Source organism: Eubalaena glacialis, chromosome 11 (assembly GCF_028564815.1).
Source record: "Eubalaena glacialis isolate mEubGla1 chromosome 11, mEubGla1.1.hap2.+ XY, whole genome shotgun sequence".
NCBI lineage: Eukaryota > Metazoa > Chordata > Mammalia > Artiodactyla > Balaenidae > Eubalaena > Eubalaena glacialis.
Window position 1 is genome coordinate 24,950,732 of NC_083726.1, and position 18,913 is coordinate 24,969,644.

At 38.4% G+C, this 18,913-nt stretch overlaps 1 protein-coding gene across 2 annotated transcripts in view; it reads right to left on the reverse strand.

Annotated features, from left to right (window-relative positions):
* The window catches only part of CFAP54 (cilia and flagella associated protein 54), a 303,497-nt gene that overhangs the window by 39,366 nt on the left and 245,218 nt on the right, over positions 1-18,913 (reverse strand). For both annotated transcript variants that reach the window (XM_061204898.1, XM_061204897.1), the window contains 2 exons: positions 5,284-5,390; positions 2,745-2,886 (listed from right to left, as the gene is read on the reverse strand). In XM_061204898.1, coding sequence (XP_061060881.1) covers positions 2,745-2,886; positions 5,284-5,390 — 249 coding nt within the window. The remainder of the gene's footprint in view (positions 1-2,744; positions 2,887-5,283; positions 5,391-18,913) is intronic.

Here is an 18,913-nt window from a genome sequence, read left to right on the forward strand (position 1 = left end):
TGGTAAGTTTGGTCTATGACTAAAAAACTGTGATTGTAAGTGATCTACTAAAGAAGTTCGAAAACGAAATTAGCTGAGTTCTTGAAAACAGATATGAAAGGGCAACAGTGCACTTTAGGAGAAGAATTACATAAATGAATCTCATGAGTTTGAGATATCTGATCTATTGGGAGATTTACTCTGAGTACTCAGAATATCATTACTATCATTAAACATCTGGTAATTTGTGTTGTAACATTTGAGGACACTATAAAGGATGTGCAACTAAAATTCTAAGATATCAGTTCTATGATAAATGTAGGCACAGAGCACAGGTGACATAAAGTCTGGAAAGTTGCTTTTTGCAAAGACTAACTTGGTTAGTTTCTAACTATCTTGCCTGATAATCCTCTTACAGCTGGACTTGTTGCTTTCATAATATTGAAAAGTGCACTCATTCACTCCACTGGTAAATTCAGACTGAAAAACACCAACAAGTATATTCTGCAGATCAGGAGAGTTGCCAACTTTTGCGCTTTCACATAATCGATGTAAAGATAAGGTAAACAAGAAAACAAAAAGAGCCATACCAATAATACTCTTTAAGAATTAAAAATGTTTTGTTATTGGTCATCAATTGAATATTAAACTAGCAGAAATTGATTTTTAAAAAAAGATACAGCAGAACAAAAATAAAGATCCTAAAAGCTTTCAGAGAAGAAAAACAGAGATGGGACCCAAGTGGCTGGGAATTCAACCAGAAAAGCAGCAGAGGGAGGTCCCAGAATCAGAGCTGTGCTGCAGGCATTGGGGGCAACCAGTCCTTAACCAGAGCAGGAGAGGGACCTCCAGGAAGGAAAAGAAGAGTTGAGACATAAGTATAAACACGGGTACAAATCTATGGATGAATATATGACAGATCTGATGTAATGATCAGAAAGAAGTTAAGAAAAAAGACAAGTGAAGAAACCTTATACAGGAAAGGAAAATAACCACAGTACACTGTGACTTGGCCGTGAACATTGTTTACAGGGTTATAATGACATAAACACTGAATGCTGATTTAATTAAATTCTGTGATATAACAATATTTAGAAAGGATGGGGAAAGGAGAAGTTGAGGAGTATAGGGAATCCTTGTATAGTAAAGTCCTTGTATAGTAAAATCAATAGATACTATATAAAACTGGTTTATCAAGAAAAAAATAATTATTTTTGGCTGTCATTAGCACTATTCATCAATTTTTCCAGCTTTCCTCTTTCCAAGTTGGTAGCAGAATTGTTGGCATGGCCCGTGACTTACTTGGCCAGTGAAATGTTAGTGGAAGTGATATGATGGAAACTCAAAGAGCCAGGGTGTGATTTGCCCCTTTTCTTCCCCCCTGCCCAGTGACTGGGGATGTTCCAGAGGATGGACGTGCCACCAGCCTGGAGGCTGGTGTGAGGAGACATGGAGCCCAGTGGACCCACTTGGATTTGAAGGGTGTTGGTTATCTTGCTTTTCATGACTGATCCTGCATATTATTTAAGACTTGGAAGTAAATAACAAAAGGAACAGCTGAAAGAGTTGAAAATGGTCTGCTCGCAGGACTGTGGGGTGTGGACATGTCGAACAGGAGACTGTCCCTTTTCATTTTAAACCTTGTACATCTATTTGATTAAAAAAAAAAATAGCCATGGTACCTACAGAACATATATCTCAAGCAACTGGATGAATGTGCAAATGGAAATTCGAAGAGCAAGTGATTAGGGGAGAACAGGTATTCCCTGCTCCGCTCATTTCCATAGAGGGTAAGGAACTTCCACTCCACTCCCGAAGAACGAGGGACACTTCCAGCTTCTTCTGGATGCAGCCAAGAGAGCGGAGTCACTTATCTGATTGGTGAGTTTGGGAAAAGCAAACTAGGCTCAGCCCCATTGGGTCAATCTTTGCTAACGTTTTTGAAGGCACCCTGCCTGCAGGACTGTTATTCTCTGCTCCTCCATGCAGTCAGCCTGGCAGTCAGAAGGGGAGTGGGGGAAATCCTACAGTTACACAAGTGTGCTAGATTATTGTGTGACTAGATGGGCAAGTCTGGCTAATTCAGGGGTGAAATATTAATAAGCTTGTTTGGCCATAGATCCAGAGCCATGTTTGCTAATCAGCTTTATCGGTAATGATGCCAATGTTTGAGATCTCCATATATCAGTTTCCTGTGTCCTATTTCTCAATGGATTTAGAACTCAGAAGGAACTCCTCCAAAACATGAATATCAGTCATCACTCAACTCTGTAAACAGATTGATAACACACTATAAGGATAATGCCTTTTTTTCTAGTTAGAAAAATACAGATGTGTAGAAAAAGTCTGAAAGATATATGCTTATCTATATTTTCTAATTTTTCTTCCCCTATTACTTGGGTAATAAAAATGCTCAAATACTAGACTTAGAATAAAATTAAAAGTAACATTATAAACTTACAGAGCATTGTTTCTTAGGATTCATGGTTACATCTGAATGATTTCTCTAGATTGGCTTTGTTTTCATTTACCATCAGTTTCTTATAATTGGTATGCTTAGAAGAGCTTTGAAGAAAACATTACTTATGTGTCCAAAAGTTGGGTTATATCTGGTACTCTAAGTAGAGAAAGTACAGGCCAGAAGAACCACACTGTTCAAGTTTAGTTACATAGTTATGCTCTGATAAAGTAAAAAATAATTTAATTATGTATAATGACATCCATCCTGCAATGGCAATAAAATTTTCCATTATTTAATAACCTACTTCCATTTCTTTACCAATTGATTCCTCTTCCGTTTCTTCTACTTGAGATACATTTTCATTTGAAGTAACTTTAGGAGTTGTAGGCAATGATATTTCAGCGATTTGCGTAAGATTAGATAATTTCTCGTGAACTGAAATAACTCTAAAAATAACAAACATATATGCATTTTACTTGAAAAGTTAAGTAAGGCATTCATTTATTCCCAGAATCAATAAAACATGTAAAGTAAGTCCTTAGTTATTTAACACTTAGATTTCTGGCATCCCCAAATATCATTCAATCATTCCTTCATTCAAGAGACATGAGCACAGAGACACAATTCTCACCTGCATAATGTTTATGATCTAGTTATATGCTCAGACAGATTTATAATTACAAACTGGCAAAGACACAAAGCAAAAAAATGTAGACATCCAAAATATTTGCTTAAGATGAAAATAAATATCTACATGGGCAAAGAAACACCAGGCAATGACAAAAGATCTACTCCTACTTAAACTCAGTGCCACGCTCTGATTGGCTGGCTGGCCTGAAGATAAGAATTAGGACAAGTCAGCAATGGCTCTAACAGACGGGTCAACGAGCCCACGCAGTGACAGGTACTGTGTGGGGAGTGGGGGTAGGGAGAAGAATCAAGAAAAAAGGAAAAGCTAAAGCCGAGGAAGAGGGCAGAGGACGCAGTGGCAATTGTGCGGAGGACAGAAAGCTTCTGGAGCCACGGTCCAGTGAACTATGGAGGCACTGGAGACAGAGGTTAACTAGTGAATGCAGTCAGAAGCTGGAAAAGCACTGAAACAGCTGAAGGAGGCAAAGAGCCACCTGCAGGGCTCCCAGTGACTCTAGGATATAGGCGCGTAGAGCGCAGGTGCGCACGTATGTGTGCGGGGGTGTGTGGGTCTCCATGCAGGGACGGAGGGAAATTTTTATGAAAAAGAAGTAGATGATGCAAAAAAGCAAAATGACATCAGGAGCAAATGCAGGAACGTCGATTTCCCCAATTTCCCGCAGCATGCTCTTACTTTGCCTTCTATTGGATGATCAACAAGAGCAATTCCCCATAGACTGATCTTGACCCTCATAAGAACACAAGGAACTCCACCCTAGGTGGGAGAAATAGTGTCACCAAGGGATGAATCAGATGAATGTTTGTCAGGCAACTTCCTCTATAACAGCCGCAGTGACAGGGGCATGTCCCTAACTTTAGTCATCCTACCATTGATCATAAACACACCCAAATCAAGAACTTTTTGGAGTAAAACAAGAATCCTGTCAGTTTGATTACATTCTGCTCTGCAGAAATTATAATCATTTTCATCATGTGGTTCTGAAAAATAAATTCTGCCATGTTTCTGGATGTACAAAGAAAGAACATAATTTCCTAACTTTGTGGCTTAGCTGTGCTGGTATAGTCCTGTGTCTAAGATTTTCCACCATGTCACTGAAAAAAATTTTAAAAAGGAAAAGAAAAAGAAAGTTGACTGAATAATTGAAAGTATGCCAGCTCCTGAAACATCTCTTGTTTTATTCTCTTTCATGGAGAGGCCAAAGAGAAAGAGTTCTTCAAAATGGAAATCAAGGGCCAGGAACCAGACTCTCCAGGTAAGGATAGAGAAGCGCCAAGTCCCTGCACTCAGTAGGTGGTGAGCAGGGCAAAGAGCTGACAGTGACAGACACAGGAGGCCATGATGAAACTTGACATTTGCCCAGTGCTTTCAACCTTTCAAAGTATCTGCATACACTGTCTGGCTTGATCCTAACAATAACCTCAAAAGGTAGGCAAAATATTATTTCCATCTCAGAAATGAGAAAATGGAGGCTGAGGTCACAAGGGCAATGAACAATGGAATCAAAACTAAATTAACTAAGCAAAGAAAAAAAAATGAAAAACAAACAAGGAATTTGGTAAGGTGAAATCAGAAAAGAGAGAAACCAGGCATGAGCAAAAATTAGAGTCTCCATCCCCTGTTTGAAGGAGAGGGAGGAAAACAAGAGTGGCTGACGCAGAGGCTTCTGACTTGGGGAACAATATAAAATAGGATTGGGCAAAGAGGAAAGGGTGAGACCAGGACGGTGGTGGAGTTTGGGCTTAATTTTGTAACTTAATACAGAGCCACATTAAGTCCTTTTTAAAACACACCCCAAACTACAGGCAAAATATAGTGCAGACATCTTTGTACTGTCTGTTATCTTTATGAAGTACCAGAAACTATTCCTCCAATAACTCTAGGTCCTATTATTATTATTCCCATTTTACTGATGAAGAGACTGAGACACAGAGAGGTTAAGTAACCTGGTCAAGGTTGCTGAGATAGGAAGATACGAAGGGGCACAACCAGCATTTGAACCAAAGCAGGCTGAATTCAGAGTTCATGCTCTTAACCACTGCAATATCATACTCTGCTAAGTAAAAGGAAGACTTTTCCAAAAATGTCTTCTAAAAGGTCTCCTGTGATTTATCTTGTATATTACTGAAACAGTCGATCTTATGAAAGTATCAGCAAAGAGGGTTAGAGCTGTGGATAATTCGTCTTTACTTGCCTGTTTAGTGGAACCCAGAAAGAGCCAACATATACATTGTTGTAAGCAGTAGATGTAACATCTGAAATATTCAGGGGCTTCATATTATAGGCATACAACAATAACACCTATAAGAAAATTAAAAGACATTTAAAATGTTACATCAAACTTACACTTTGCCTCAAAAACTGCAGCATCGGTTCTCAAAATAGTGTCATTATATTTTAAAAGGTGTTTCTTTGGAAGAGATAAATGAGGGGTTTTTTTTTGTTTCCAATTCACTTTAAAGAGAAATGATATGAACAAGAATTGTGCAAAGGTTATGAGATGAAAATAAATGCTAGTTGGTACCAAGGTTATATTATTTTTGAAGACTGACACTTCTTAGTGCAGTTAAGTTTAAATTTCAGCCTCTGAAGGCCCTCTGCAACAAGTTCTAATGTATATTATACCTGGTGAATATCCAACTTTGTTTCTTGTTCCTTCTCCATATGCCCCTTTCCCATCGGTGGTCATAGGTACTTCTGTGCATTCACTTATGCTGTTCCCTTCCTGTTCTCTCCGTGTATTCCATCCACACACAACTTACCAGCCCCCATCTCTAAGATGAAACTTCTCCTAATGACTCATGCTTTAGTAATTTCCCTGATGTTTGAACTCTGAAAATTCTTAGAGTCAGTCCCACACTCTACAGCACCTATTTACAATCATGAATTCACAGAATTTGAGATTCAGAGGACCTTAGAGGTGGTCTGCTCTAAGTCCTTCCAAGAAAGCTGAGGTCCAGAGCTGACAGTCAAAATTAACTAATTAAATGTATGCATTTATCTCCGCTTCCTCACAAATCAAACTAAAATAAGAGTAAAGGGATTTTGGGAATTCCTGGCAGTCCAGTCGTTAGGACTCTGGGCTTCCACTGCAGGGGGCATGGGTTTGATCCCTGGTGGGGGAACTAAGATCCTGCAAGCCACCTGCAGTGCGGCCAAAAAAAAAAAAAAAAAAAGAATAACGGGATTTTTTTTCTTAAAGGCATAAATCCCCAAAGACAGAAGCAAGAGAGAAAATGAAGCAGATGAGAGATGTTAGCAACATTTTGAAAGCACCTGAAACATTTTGAAAGCACCTCAGCTTAGTCAGCAGAGAGGAAAGGCTGTGTCCCACCTGCCTTCAGAGGGGCTGCCAACAACAAGCACGACCAAGAACCTCCAACGCCTTGGGGACAACCTCCCTCCCATCCCTTCTCCGAGTCCATGCAACCAGGAGACTCCCTCCCTCCTTCCCTGCCTCTCCTCTGCTGGCCAAACTTCTTCCATTTTTCTCTCTGCTGCGGTTAAATCAAAGATCTATGCTCAGGAGGGACATTAGATTCCAGAGGTGAGGTGCTGAACTGAAAACGCTGGAATGAAGTGAAAGTCTATATTCTGAACAAGAGACATCCCTCTACCCCACTCCAGCCCCTGCCCAGACGTAGAAAACCAAGCAGGAGTCCAAAAGAGTCCTCTTTGGGGAAATTTACCAGATGAAGAGGAAAGACCTACAGATACTGACATTTCAGGATCCACCAATGAAGCCGCTAGCTCCCACAGTCACCCTGCAGTGAGGCTAAAAGTCCATAAGCCTGACTCAGTATGCTTCTCAGTGCCTCAAACATGAACGGACAGCCAAGGGTCACTAGACATGAAATGAAAGGTAGAGACCGAAACTAATGTAAGAAAAGGAATTTGGAGAATCAGATACAAGACAGAGAGCAGAAGAAAACGTCAATGAAACCATAATTAATATCCTCAGAGAGAGAAAGGCCAATATTGCATCTATGAAGTAAGAACACAGTGCTATTAAAATGAAAGAGAATAAGAGCTCTTAAAAATTAAAAAATATGATCATAACAACTAAATAATCAATAAAAGATTTGAAATATAAAGTTAAATATATCTCCCTCCAAATAAACCTAAATTTAAAAACATAAAGAGGGGAGAAAAGACGAGAAAAGTAAACATTCAATCTGATAGGCTCAATATCTGAATAACAGAAATTCCAGAAAGTGCGGAGATCATCAGAGGGAGGAAATTATCAAAGAAAAACATCTCCACGAACTGAAGAATATACTTCACATATTGAAAAGGGCACCCTAAGAATCCAGCACAATACCCACACCAAGGCACATCATGGAGTTTTAGAACACAGGGGACAGAGGGAAGGTCCCCAGAGTTTCCAGAGGAAAAAAGTCACAAAGAACTAGGAATCAGAATGGCAACAGAACTCTCAGCAGCAATGCAGGATTGCCAGAGATAATGGAGCAGTGCCACCCACATTTTGAGGGAAAATAATTTTCAACCTAGAATTCTATGCCTAGGCAACAATGAATTAAGCATTAAAATGATGCTTAATTTTTGTCAGACATACAAGGCATTAAACGCCTATGAAAGTTCAGGGTTAATTTTAGTCTGTTGCAACCTTGTTAATCATCTCAGGGGACTGAAGTCATGGAATTATTCCTTGGCAAAACCTGAATAGAATGTACTAAATAGCGATTAACTTAGCCCTGTTTTAGGGTCTGAAACACACAAAGAGGCAGCCAGCTAATCAGCATTTTTTGTAGAAAATGCGCATGTTGATGATTTACATCTGAATTCTATTGTTACCTTCACTTCTCTCACTGAGTCTGGCTCACGCCTGGTTTTGACTACATGATCAGAGGGGTACAAAAGACTCCTCTCCCAGATAAGACAGCAGCTTTCTTGAAACCAAGATATCTCACCATATTTCGGCGGTTCATGACCCACAGATGACATGTGTCCTGTGCAACTGAGAGAGGACCCAGGAAGCTGCTCCTGGGTATCTTAGTCGCTCCTTTAGTCTGAAATCAGAATTAACTTGAATAAAGTAGGGCAATATTTAAACAATAAAACACTAAACTCACTCGCATAGTTGTTGTGAGCCAGAGCTCTGGAGCCGGCATGCCTGGGTTTGCCTCCACCACTTACTGGCTGTGTGATTTTGGGCAAATTATTAAAACATTATGCTTCTGTTTTCTCATTTGTAAAATTAAGATATGGTAATCCCCATCCCATGGATCAGGGTGAGGATTGAGTGAGTCAACGTAAAGTGCTTTAAGCGGTATTTAGAGCATTATTGTTGTCATTTTTAGCCCCATGATCACTACTGGCTTCTTACCCTTCCTGTATACCTCATTTTCTATATTCTCTTGGACCTGCTGCTAATCCCAAACCAGCTTTCCATCTAATCCCCCAGCCTGTCCTCATCTAATTCCTTAGTTCTTAGTTGATAATAGTGCTTAGTTCTATTCCCAACTTGTCTTTACTCCTCAAGGATAAGTTATATAACCTTGCATACTCAGGACTGGATTCTTCAGGAGGCAATATGCCCATGATAAAATTTCCAGTGTTCCTTTATTCACTTCTGAAAATACTCTTTTTTTTCCAATGGAAAAGAAGTGATATGGTTTTGACGAACACTGAGGAATACTATATTTAAAATTGCCTTGTATGTTCATCAATATCAAGTAGGATTTATCTCAGGGATGCAAGGATGATTCAGTATTTGCAAATCAATCAGTGTGATGCACCACATTAACAAACTGAAGAATAAAAATTATATGATTATCTCAATAGATGCAGAAAAAACTTTTGACAAATTCAACGTCCATTTATGATAAAAACTCTCAACAGAGTGGGTATAGAGAGAACATACCTCAACATAATAAAGGTCATATATGACAAACTTACAGCTAACATCATGCTCAATGGTGAAAAGCTTTTCCTCTAAGATCAGGAACAAGATAAGGATGCCCACTATGACCACTTTTATTCAACACAGTATTTGAAGTCCTAGGCACAGCAATCAGACAAGAAAAGATCAAAGGTATCCAAATTACAGAGGAAGAAGTAAAACTGTCATTGTTTGCAGATGACATGATCCTATATATAGAAATCCTAAAGACACCACAAAAAACTATTAGAACTCATAAATGAAGTCAGTGAAGTTGCAGGATACAAAATTAATATACAGAAATATATTGCATTTCTATACACTAACAATGAACTATCAGTAAGAGAAATTAAGAAAACAATCCTCTTTACAATTGCATCAAAAAGAATAAAATACCTAGGAATAAATCTAACCAAGGAGGTAAAAGACCTGTACTCAGAAAACTATAAGACACTGATGAAAGAAATTGAAAACAACAGAAACAAATGGAATGATATACTGTATTCATGGACTGGAAGAATTAATATTGTTAAAATGACCATATTACCCAAGACAATCTACAGATTCAATGCAATTCCTATCAAAATACCAATGGCATTTTTCACAGAACTAGAACAAATAATTCTAAAATTTGTATGGAACCACAAAAGACTTCAAAGAGCCAAAATAATCTTGAGAAAGAAGAACAAAGCTGGAGATACCATGCTCCCTGATTTCAAATTCTACTACAAAGCTATAGCAATCAAAACAGTATGGTACTGGCCCAAAAACAGACACATAGACCAATGGAACAGAACAGAAATAAACCCACACTTATATGGCCAATTAATCTACAACAAAGGAGGCAAGAATATACAATTGGGAAAAAACAACCTCTTTAATAAATGGTGTTGAGAAAACTGGACAGCTACATGCAAAAGAATCAAACTAGACTACTCTCTCACACCATATACAAAAATAAACTCAAACGGATTAAAGACTTAAATGTAAGACCTGAGACCATAAAACCCCTAGAAGAAAACATAGGCAAAATGATCTTTGACATTGGTCTTAGCAATATTTTTTTTGGATCCATCTCCTCAGGCAAGGGAAACAAAAGCAAAAATAAACATATGGGACTACATCAAACTAAAAAGCCTCTGCACAATGAAGGAAACTATCAACAAAATGAAAAGACAGCCTACTGAGTGGGAGAAGATATCTGCAAGTGATATATCTGATAAGGCCTTAGTATCCAAAATATACAAAGAACACATGCAACTCAAGCTCAAAAAAAGCAACAAACAAACAACCTGGTTAAAAAATGGACAGAGAATCTGAGTAGACATTTTTCCAAAGAAGACATACAGATGGCCAACAGGCACATGAAAAAATGCTCAACATCAAACATTATTAGGGAAATGAAAATCAAAACCACAATGCTCACCTCACACCTGACAGAGTGGCTATTATAAAAAAGAACAAATAACAAGTGTTGATGAGGGTGTGGAGAAAAGGGAAGTCTCATGCACTGTTGGTAGAAATGTAAATTGGTACAGCCACTATGGAAAGCAGTATGAAGGTCCCTCAAAAAATTAAAGATAGAACTACCATATGATCCAGCAATTCCACTTCTGGAAAAACATTAATTCAAAACTATATATATATATATATATATATATATATATATATATATATACACACATATATAGTTATCAATATATCAATCAATCAATCAAATATTTCTCAGCCATAAAAAATAACAAGATCTTGCCATTTGGGACAACATGGATGGACCTAGAGGGTATTATGCTAAGTGAAATAAGTCAGACGGAGAAAGACAAATACCACGTGATTTCACTTACATGTGGACTCTAAAAAACAAAACAAATGATCAAACATAACAAAACAGAAACAGACTCATAGGTACAGAGAATAAACTTGTGGTTGCCAGAGGGGAGAGGGGTTGGGGGATGAGTGAAATAGATGGGGGAGATTAAGAGGTACAAACTTGCAGTTACAAAATAAATGAGTCACAGGGATGTAATATACAACATAGGAAATATAGTCAATACTACTGTAACAACTTTGTATGGTGACAGATGATAACTAGACTTTTCATGGTGATTATTCTGTAATGTATACGAATGTGGAATCATTATGTTGTACACCTGAAACTAATACAATATTGTAAAACAATTTTACTTCAATAAAAAAAAAAGAAATAAAGAGAGAAAAAGAAAAAATCGTCTTGTCCTCACAGCCCAGGAACAGTGAAAGACGAATCCCTCTTCCACTAGATGGAGCTGATTCGTAATTTCCTCATCTTGATATCTTAATCACCTAACAAAATGCTTGGCACATAGTATGCACTCAATAAATACTTTATTCATTAGTTAGTAAGCAGTTGAGCTATATGTGTTTTGTAAAGAAATCAATATTAAGAATGAAAAGACTTAGGTTCCCATTCTTATTTTTGTCACTAATGAGTTGTGGTGTTGGTCAAGTCATTTTACCCCTGTGGAACTTTGCTTCCTCATCTGTAAAATGAGAATGTCGATTAGGTGTTCTCTAGCTTCCTTTCAGTTCTGACATTTGACCTGGGTGATACCAAAAGTCAGAGGTTACCAATGGAGCCCACTATATAAACTGGCAATGGAGCAACTTCTTGGAGAGTCATCATGAGAGCTGTAAGTTCACTGGTAGCACCAGCCTAGACCAGTGCTTCTCAACCTTATATGTGCATACATTACCTGCACATTCTAAAATGTGCAAGTAAAACGAATATTCTGCTTCAGTGGGTCTGAAGTGAGACCTGAGATTCTGCATTTCTAATGAGCTTCCAGGGGATGCCAGCGGGGCTGTTTCCTGACCACACTCTGCAAGGGCCAGGGACTATCAGATGCCTGCCTCATTTATGCAGCTTTTGTCTTCCCCAGCTTCCAAAAGCTGGATGTAATTTTGGGCCCCATCTGCAGGACCAGGCTCTAGTTAATCACTTAGCCAACAAGTCCCAGAATCCAGAGGACCTCAGAGGGAGGTCCTGGGCATCTGTATGATCTCTAAGTTATAGCACTCCTGACATCCAAGTTGATAACATTGGGCTTTTGCTTTTGTTAAGACTTGGTAATTTTCTCAGGAACCCTAGCTCATCCTTCACTATCCTGCTAGGCCTGAGCTTGTCTTGAATGCACAGCCTGTTTCTTTGGGACCCTGAAATACAGTCTTGTTCTTCTTAGGGATTTAAAGACCTCCAGAAAAGAGCACTGGCTCCATATTTCTTGTTCCCAGACTGGCTGGACTTCTGAATAAACTTATCTCCAAGAACTATTTCAGCTCTATCCAAGTTTCTGTTTTTACTTGCCAGATGGAGTCTTGCTTTTCAGTGCTTTGCTTGATCAGACTTCTTGCACTTGATCATGCTTGTCTGCCTACGTCTTCTGTGGCCTCTGAAGAACATGCCTTGGGCTGTCCAGCTGCCTTCAACACAACAGCCTTTGCAGTCGTTTGCTTCCCTCCAACTCAACAATGTGTTGAGTTGCTCCAATCCTGATTCATTGTCAACTAGCATTCCTCCATCCTGGGTCTCAGTTTCCTCTTTTGTAAAATGGGGCTAATGATAACACTCGGCCGTTTGGATCCATGGGTTCGGCATCCGTGGATTCAACATCCCGTGAATCAAAAATATTTTTAAAAATCCAGAAAGTTCCAAAAACGAAAATTTGAATTTGCCATGTGTTGGTAACTATCTACATAACATTTACATTGTATTAGGTTTTATAAGTAATGAAGAGATGATTTAAAGTATACAGGAGGATGTGCATAGTTTATATGCAAATACTATGCCATTTTATACAAAGGACTTGGACATCTATGGATTTTGGTATCTGAGGGGGTTCTGAACCAATCCCCTGTGAATACTGAGGGACGACTGTACCTACCTCATAGAGTTGCTGTGAAGTTAATGAAGTAAAATACCTGGAACACAGTAAGCTCTACATTGGTGTTCATTATTGCTATTATCTTACGGGTTTCATGAGCTTCACCCAGTTTTTCCAACATTAAACTCTACACTAAAGGTCTAAGATAAGCTCACATACATGAATATTTAAAGCATCACACAAATTTCAGTGTTATCTTATGAAAAAATAGACTCTTAGGTCTGAGAAGATCTAGCTCTCCCAAGTCAGCGTTTCCTGATTTGGTAGCTGAGATTTATGGCAGCAACTGAATCTTTTATCATGACCCAATACATACATACTCATTGTCAAAGGGGGAAAAATGTCCCTGAACTAAGATAGGAAAACTGTGTGTTCTGGGGGCTTCCCTGGTGGTGCATGGGTTAAGAATCCGCCTGCTATTGCAGGGGGCACAGGTTCGAGCCCTGGTTCAGGAAGATCCCACATGCCGCAGAGCAACTAAGCCCGCGCACCACAACTACTGAGCCTACGCTCTAGAGCCCATGAGCCACAACTACTGAGCCCACATGCCATGACTACTGAAGCCCACACACTTAGAGCCTGTGCTCCGCAACGAGAAGCCACCCCAATGAGAAGCCCGTGCACCAAAACAAAGAGTAGCCCCCATTCACCACAACTAGAGAAAGCCCACACGCAGCAATGAAGACCCAATGCAGACAAAAATAAATTAATTAAATTAATTAATTAAAAAAAAAAACTGTGTGTTCTGTGTCTTTGTGGCTTACACAAATCACTCAAGCAACCTGTTTAAATCAGAATTTGTTAGCTGGTGCTCCGCTTCTAATCTCTGTCTGACACCAGTTCATGCGCCCATGCTAATTGTCAGACATGACTGTTGATTCATGAAACCTCGTTATTCTAATTATCAGCCATAGATGCAGTCTTAACATTAACTCCCAAGATCATCCTGCCCCAGACTGATAGGGATGTGATATTTCTACAACCTTGTGAAATGAACTTTATACTTTGTTCCTCATTTTTTAAAACTAACTATTTGGGTAAACAATCTGTTTCCCAACAATGTCATCCTTTCATACCCTTTGTGAATGGATATACTCTTTTATCACACCTTGTTGGTTCTCTTGCCAGCAAGTAAACAAATTCGTCAGGATGCCGAATGTCAATCTAGAAATGTTCTTTTTAACAGTATCTGTCATGAAACAAAAGTTTCAGAAAACAACATTTTCACTTACTGTATGTGATGCATTCTGATATTGCCTTCTTATATTTAATTTCTCTAAAAATATACTATTCTTGACACACTATATTGACTCCATGACCCATGAGTATTCTTGGAACTTTGGTTTGAAAACTACTGCACTAAATTCCCCCAAAGAGACCACAGATTTATTATTTTAAAATGTATATGGAATATCTGGCAAGGATTGGGTATGGAAAGGGTGGGAAGGAGAGTACTTTCAAAATATGAGAAATAGGGGCTTCCCTGGTGGCACAGTCGTTGAGAATCTGCCTGCCAATGCAGGGGACACGGGTTCGAGCCCTGGTCTGGGAAGATCCCACATGCCGCGGAGCAACTAGGCCCGTGAGCCACAACTACTGAGCCTGCGCGTCTGGAGCCTGTGCTCCGCAACAAGAGAGGCCGCGATAGTGAGAGGCCCGCGCACCGTGATGAAGAGTGGCCCCCACTTGCCACAACTAGAGAAAGCCCTTGCAAAAAAAAAAAAAAAAAAAAAAAAAATGAGAAATAGCTTTAAATGTTTCTGGGCAGTGATGTGTTCAAGTTTCTTTCTTGTGTGAGTAGGAGGGATGTATAACTGACCAAGAGTTAGCAGCAGGTTGCCAGCCTGAGGAAGAAGAATGAAGAGGCAATTGGAGAAGCATGCTTGAGAGCAAAGAGAGGTGGGCTCTGGAGGTCTCACCATCTGACACGGTTCACGTGAGTCAAGGAGCAGCAGAAGTTACCAGAGCCACAGCCAGAGGGGACAGCGCTCAAGAGGCAGGAAGTACAGGAGCAGACCATGGCAGGAGGCAAAAAAAACAGATAAAAAGTACTGAATAGGGTAAAACTATATGGCAAATGTTGTATGGGAAAGAGCCTGAGGCTCTTCTTAGAGAGAGCAGTAATCAAAGGAGTGCTATAGTGGAAGGTTCCTCTGCAAAAGGTGGTAGTTAGTCCCCCTGTCCCATTTTAAAAAGCTTGACTCCTCTTCAAGACTCTCTTAGAATCGGAATCACTGTTCTACCTCCCAGAGTTCAGGCATTGATACTGAACTGCTCCCAAATACTTGCCCCCCTTCCTGCTCCCCAATTAGCCCTGTTGCAAATGTCTATACATGCATATGAACATAGATATGAATACAGATATAGAGTTAGATAAAGATAATAAACATTAAAATAAGGAGTTATGTATGTGATACAAATTTGTAAACAGCATTTAGAGAGAAACTAAGTTTTTTCTCCTATTTGCTACGCACTTTAATTTTTGCTGGTTAGGCAGAGTTTACTCTCTTTTCTGCCCATTGTTGGCAGCTAAAGTATGTATAAGGAGATATTGTTGGTAAACTTTAAAAGGTGCTTTAAAATAATGCTTACCAAGTGTATTACATGTGTATTTGAAGTTAAACTTTCAAACAGCATAATAATGTGAAAATCATTTCACATAAGAATAATAAATGACAACTACTGTTTAGGTCCAGAGTTTACACAATTATCTCTAGGGTACCCATGATACAGAAAAGTTAACTAATCTACTGAAGGTTACAAAATTACTAAGTAACAGAGCTGGGATTCAAAACAGGAGTCTGATTTGCTCCATTCTGAGGGCTCTAGAGTCTGTGTTCTTAACCACTACACTAATGTAAGCAAAATAAATAAAAGAAAACCATTCCCAGTAAAACTGTGCAAAGACAAAGTCGCAAAAGTGGCTCGTGAAAGAAGTCAGAATATTTTTAAAGCAACAATTTGACTCTCAAGAGAACAATGGAAATGAGTAGATGACATTTTGAATGTACTGAAAGAAAATAATTTCCAATCTTTAATTCTTTACTCCATAAAAATTTATTTCACAGATAAATGTAAAACAATGATACTTATCAGGCAAACAAAAATTGAGTGTTTGCCTCCAGAAGATGCTCACCACAAGAAATTCCAGAATATGTACTTCAACAGAAAGAAGTGATCCTAAATGGAATGTCTAAAATGCAAGAGGGAGTAGAAAGCAAAGCAAATGATGAATATGTAGAAAATTCTAAAGGAAAATAACTCTTGTATAAAACAATTAAAAATAATATTATTTTGGTTAAAAAAAGAAAATGCACAATAATATCATTTAAGTCATTAGAGGAATAAAGATCATTCATTAACTTTAGACTGGGACTTCCCTGGTGGTCCAGCGGTAAAGAATCCACCTTCCAATGCAGGGACACCGGTTCGATCCCTAGTCAGGGAACTAGGATCCCACATGCTATGGTGCAACTAAACCCGTGCGCCACAACTACTGAGCTCATGTGCCTCAACCAGAGCTCATGCGCCACAAGCTACAGAGCCCATGTGCTCTGGAGCCCACGTGCCACAAATACAGAGCCCACGCGTTTGGGAGCCCGGAAGCCACAACTAGAGACAGAAAACCCGCATGCCACAACTAGAGAGAAGCCCGCACACTACAATGAAGAGCCTGCGCACTGCAATGAAAAAAATCCCACATGCCTCAACGAAGATCTCATGTGCCACAACTAAGACCTGACATGGCCAAAAATAAATAAATCTTTCAAAAAAAGAAAAAGAAACTTTAGACTTTGATAAGTATGTATGTTGTCCTGAGGGTAACCACTAAAAGTACAGCAAAAGAGCGCATAATTTCAAAGTTCAGAGAGGACAAATGAATGAAAAAAGTAATCAATCCCAAAAAAGGGAGAAAGACAGAAAACCTGAGGAAAACAGAAAATGTGAGACAAGTGAAAACACAAAATAATATGGCAGATTTAAAACCAAATATATTATTATTTACATTAAGTGTGAATGGACTAACTTCTCTAGTCAAAATACAATATTGTCAGACTGTATTTTAAAATATCCAAGTGTATACCTTTATTTAAAAATACAATTAAGGGACTTCCCTGGTGGTCCAGTGGTTAAGAATCCACCTTCCAATGTCGGGAACTCGGGTTCGATCCCTGAGAACTAAGATCTCACATGTTGTGGGGCAACTAAGCCCACACGCTGCAACTACTGAGCCCGTGCACTTTGGAGCCTGCATGCCACAACTAGAGAGAAGCCTGTGCACTGCAATGAAGAGCCTGAGAGCCACAATGAAAGATCTCACGTGCCACAACTAAGACTTGGTGCAGCCAAACAAATAAATAAATAAAATAAATATTTTGAAAAAAAAATATTAAAACACAAGTACACAAACAGGTTGAAAGCAAAAGGTTAGAAAAAGAAATATTATGAAAATAACAACCACAAGAAAGTCACTTTCCTCTAGTAATATCAAACAAGGCAGACTTTATGAGGGAAAAATCATTATTACGAAAAGGTCAGAAGTCACTGAATTCACTGAGAAGTCACAATGCTTATTAATCTGTTTGCACCTAAGAACAAAGCCTCCAATTAGGTAAAGTAAAATTTGACAGAACTATAAGAAAAAAAAAAACAACAGCAATCTCAGTGAGAGAATTAAATGTTAAAATCTCAGTACAGTTGACTCTTGAATACACGGGTTTGAACTGCACAGGTCCCACTTTATGAGAATTTTTTTCAATAAATACATATGATTATACTACACAATCCATGGCTGACTGAATCCAAAATGTGGATATGGAGAGCCAACTGTAAAGTTACACATAGATTTTCAACTGTGAGGAAGGTCAGCACCCTGACTCTTATGTTGTTCAAGGGTCAACAGTAATTGATTAAAAAAAAATAAATCCCACTGAGGCATGTGGGATCCTTTGTTTTGATTTTCAAACAAAAATAGAAAAATCACCAAGAATATAGAGTATATGAACAAGACTATACGAACTAACCTACTGGACATATATCAACACTGCCTCAACAACTGAGGGGAGCACATTCTTTTTAAGAGCAATGGAATATTTACACAATAAACACCTTCCTGGCAAAAAAAAGCAAGCTTCAACAAATATCAATCATACAGAGCATTTTTTTATTACCACAGAACAAAATAATCTACGAATAAATAACAAAAGACAACTAGAAAAGCTTCATATAGTTTGTAACTTAAGAAACATATGTTGAAATGACCCACGAGTCAAAGAAGAAATCACAATGGAAATTTTAAAAGTTATTTTTAACTGAAAGATGATGACAATACTATAATAAAACTTGTGGGATGAAGCCAAAGCAATATTTAGAGGGAAACTGATAGCCTTGAAATGCACATATTAGAAAAGAAAGAACTAAATATTGAGCTAATATCTATCTCAAGAAGTCAGTAGTTAGGAAAAGAACACACACACACACACACACACACACACACACACGAAAAAAACAGTAGAAGAAAGATATTCAGGGTTAACCAAATAAAACTAATTAATGAGAAATCTCTGGTGACGATGATCAAGAAAAAAATGCACAAATAAGCAATATAAGGCGTGAAAAGGGATACTTCACTACAAATACACCAGATAGCTTAAAAATATGAGAGAAATTTTAAATAAAATGGGAAAATTCCTAGAAAAAGCAACTTAAGCAAAACTAACTCATGAAGAAATAGAAAATCCCAGTGTTCTATAAACAGGGGTGATAGTTAAAATACTTAAAACTTGGTTTGACAAAGGCACTAACCATTAGAACAGATATTAGCCCAATCAGAACTGATACCAGCTCTGATAACCAGTACATTAGTACTATTGCTTAAAGACTGCCTCTAACTATGGAGAATTACATCACTAGTCTTATATTATCACACAACAAAAACACACAAGGGCTTTATTGATGAGTTCTTAGCAAATATCTGAGGAAAAAGGTTACTCCAAACTTAC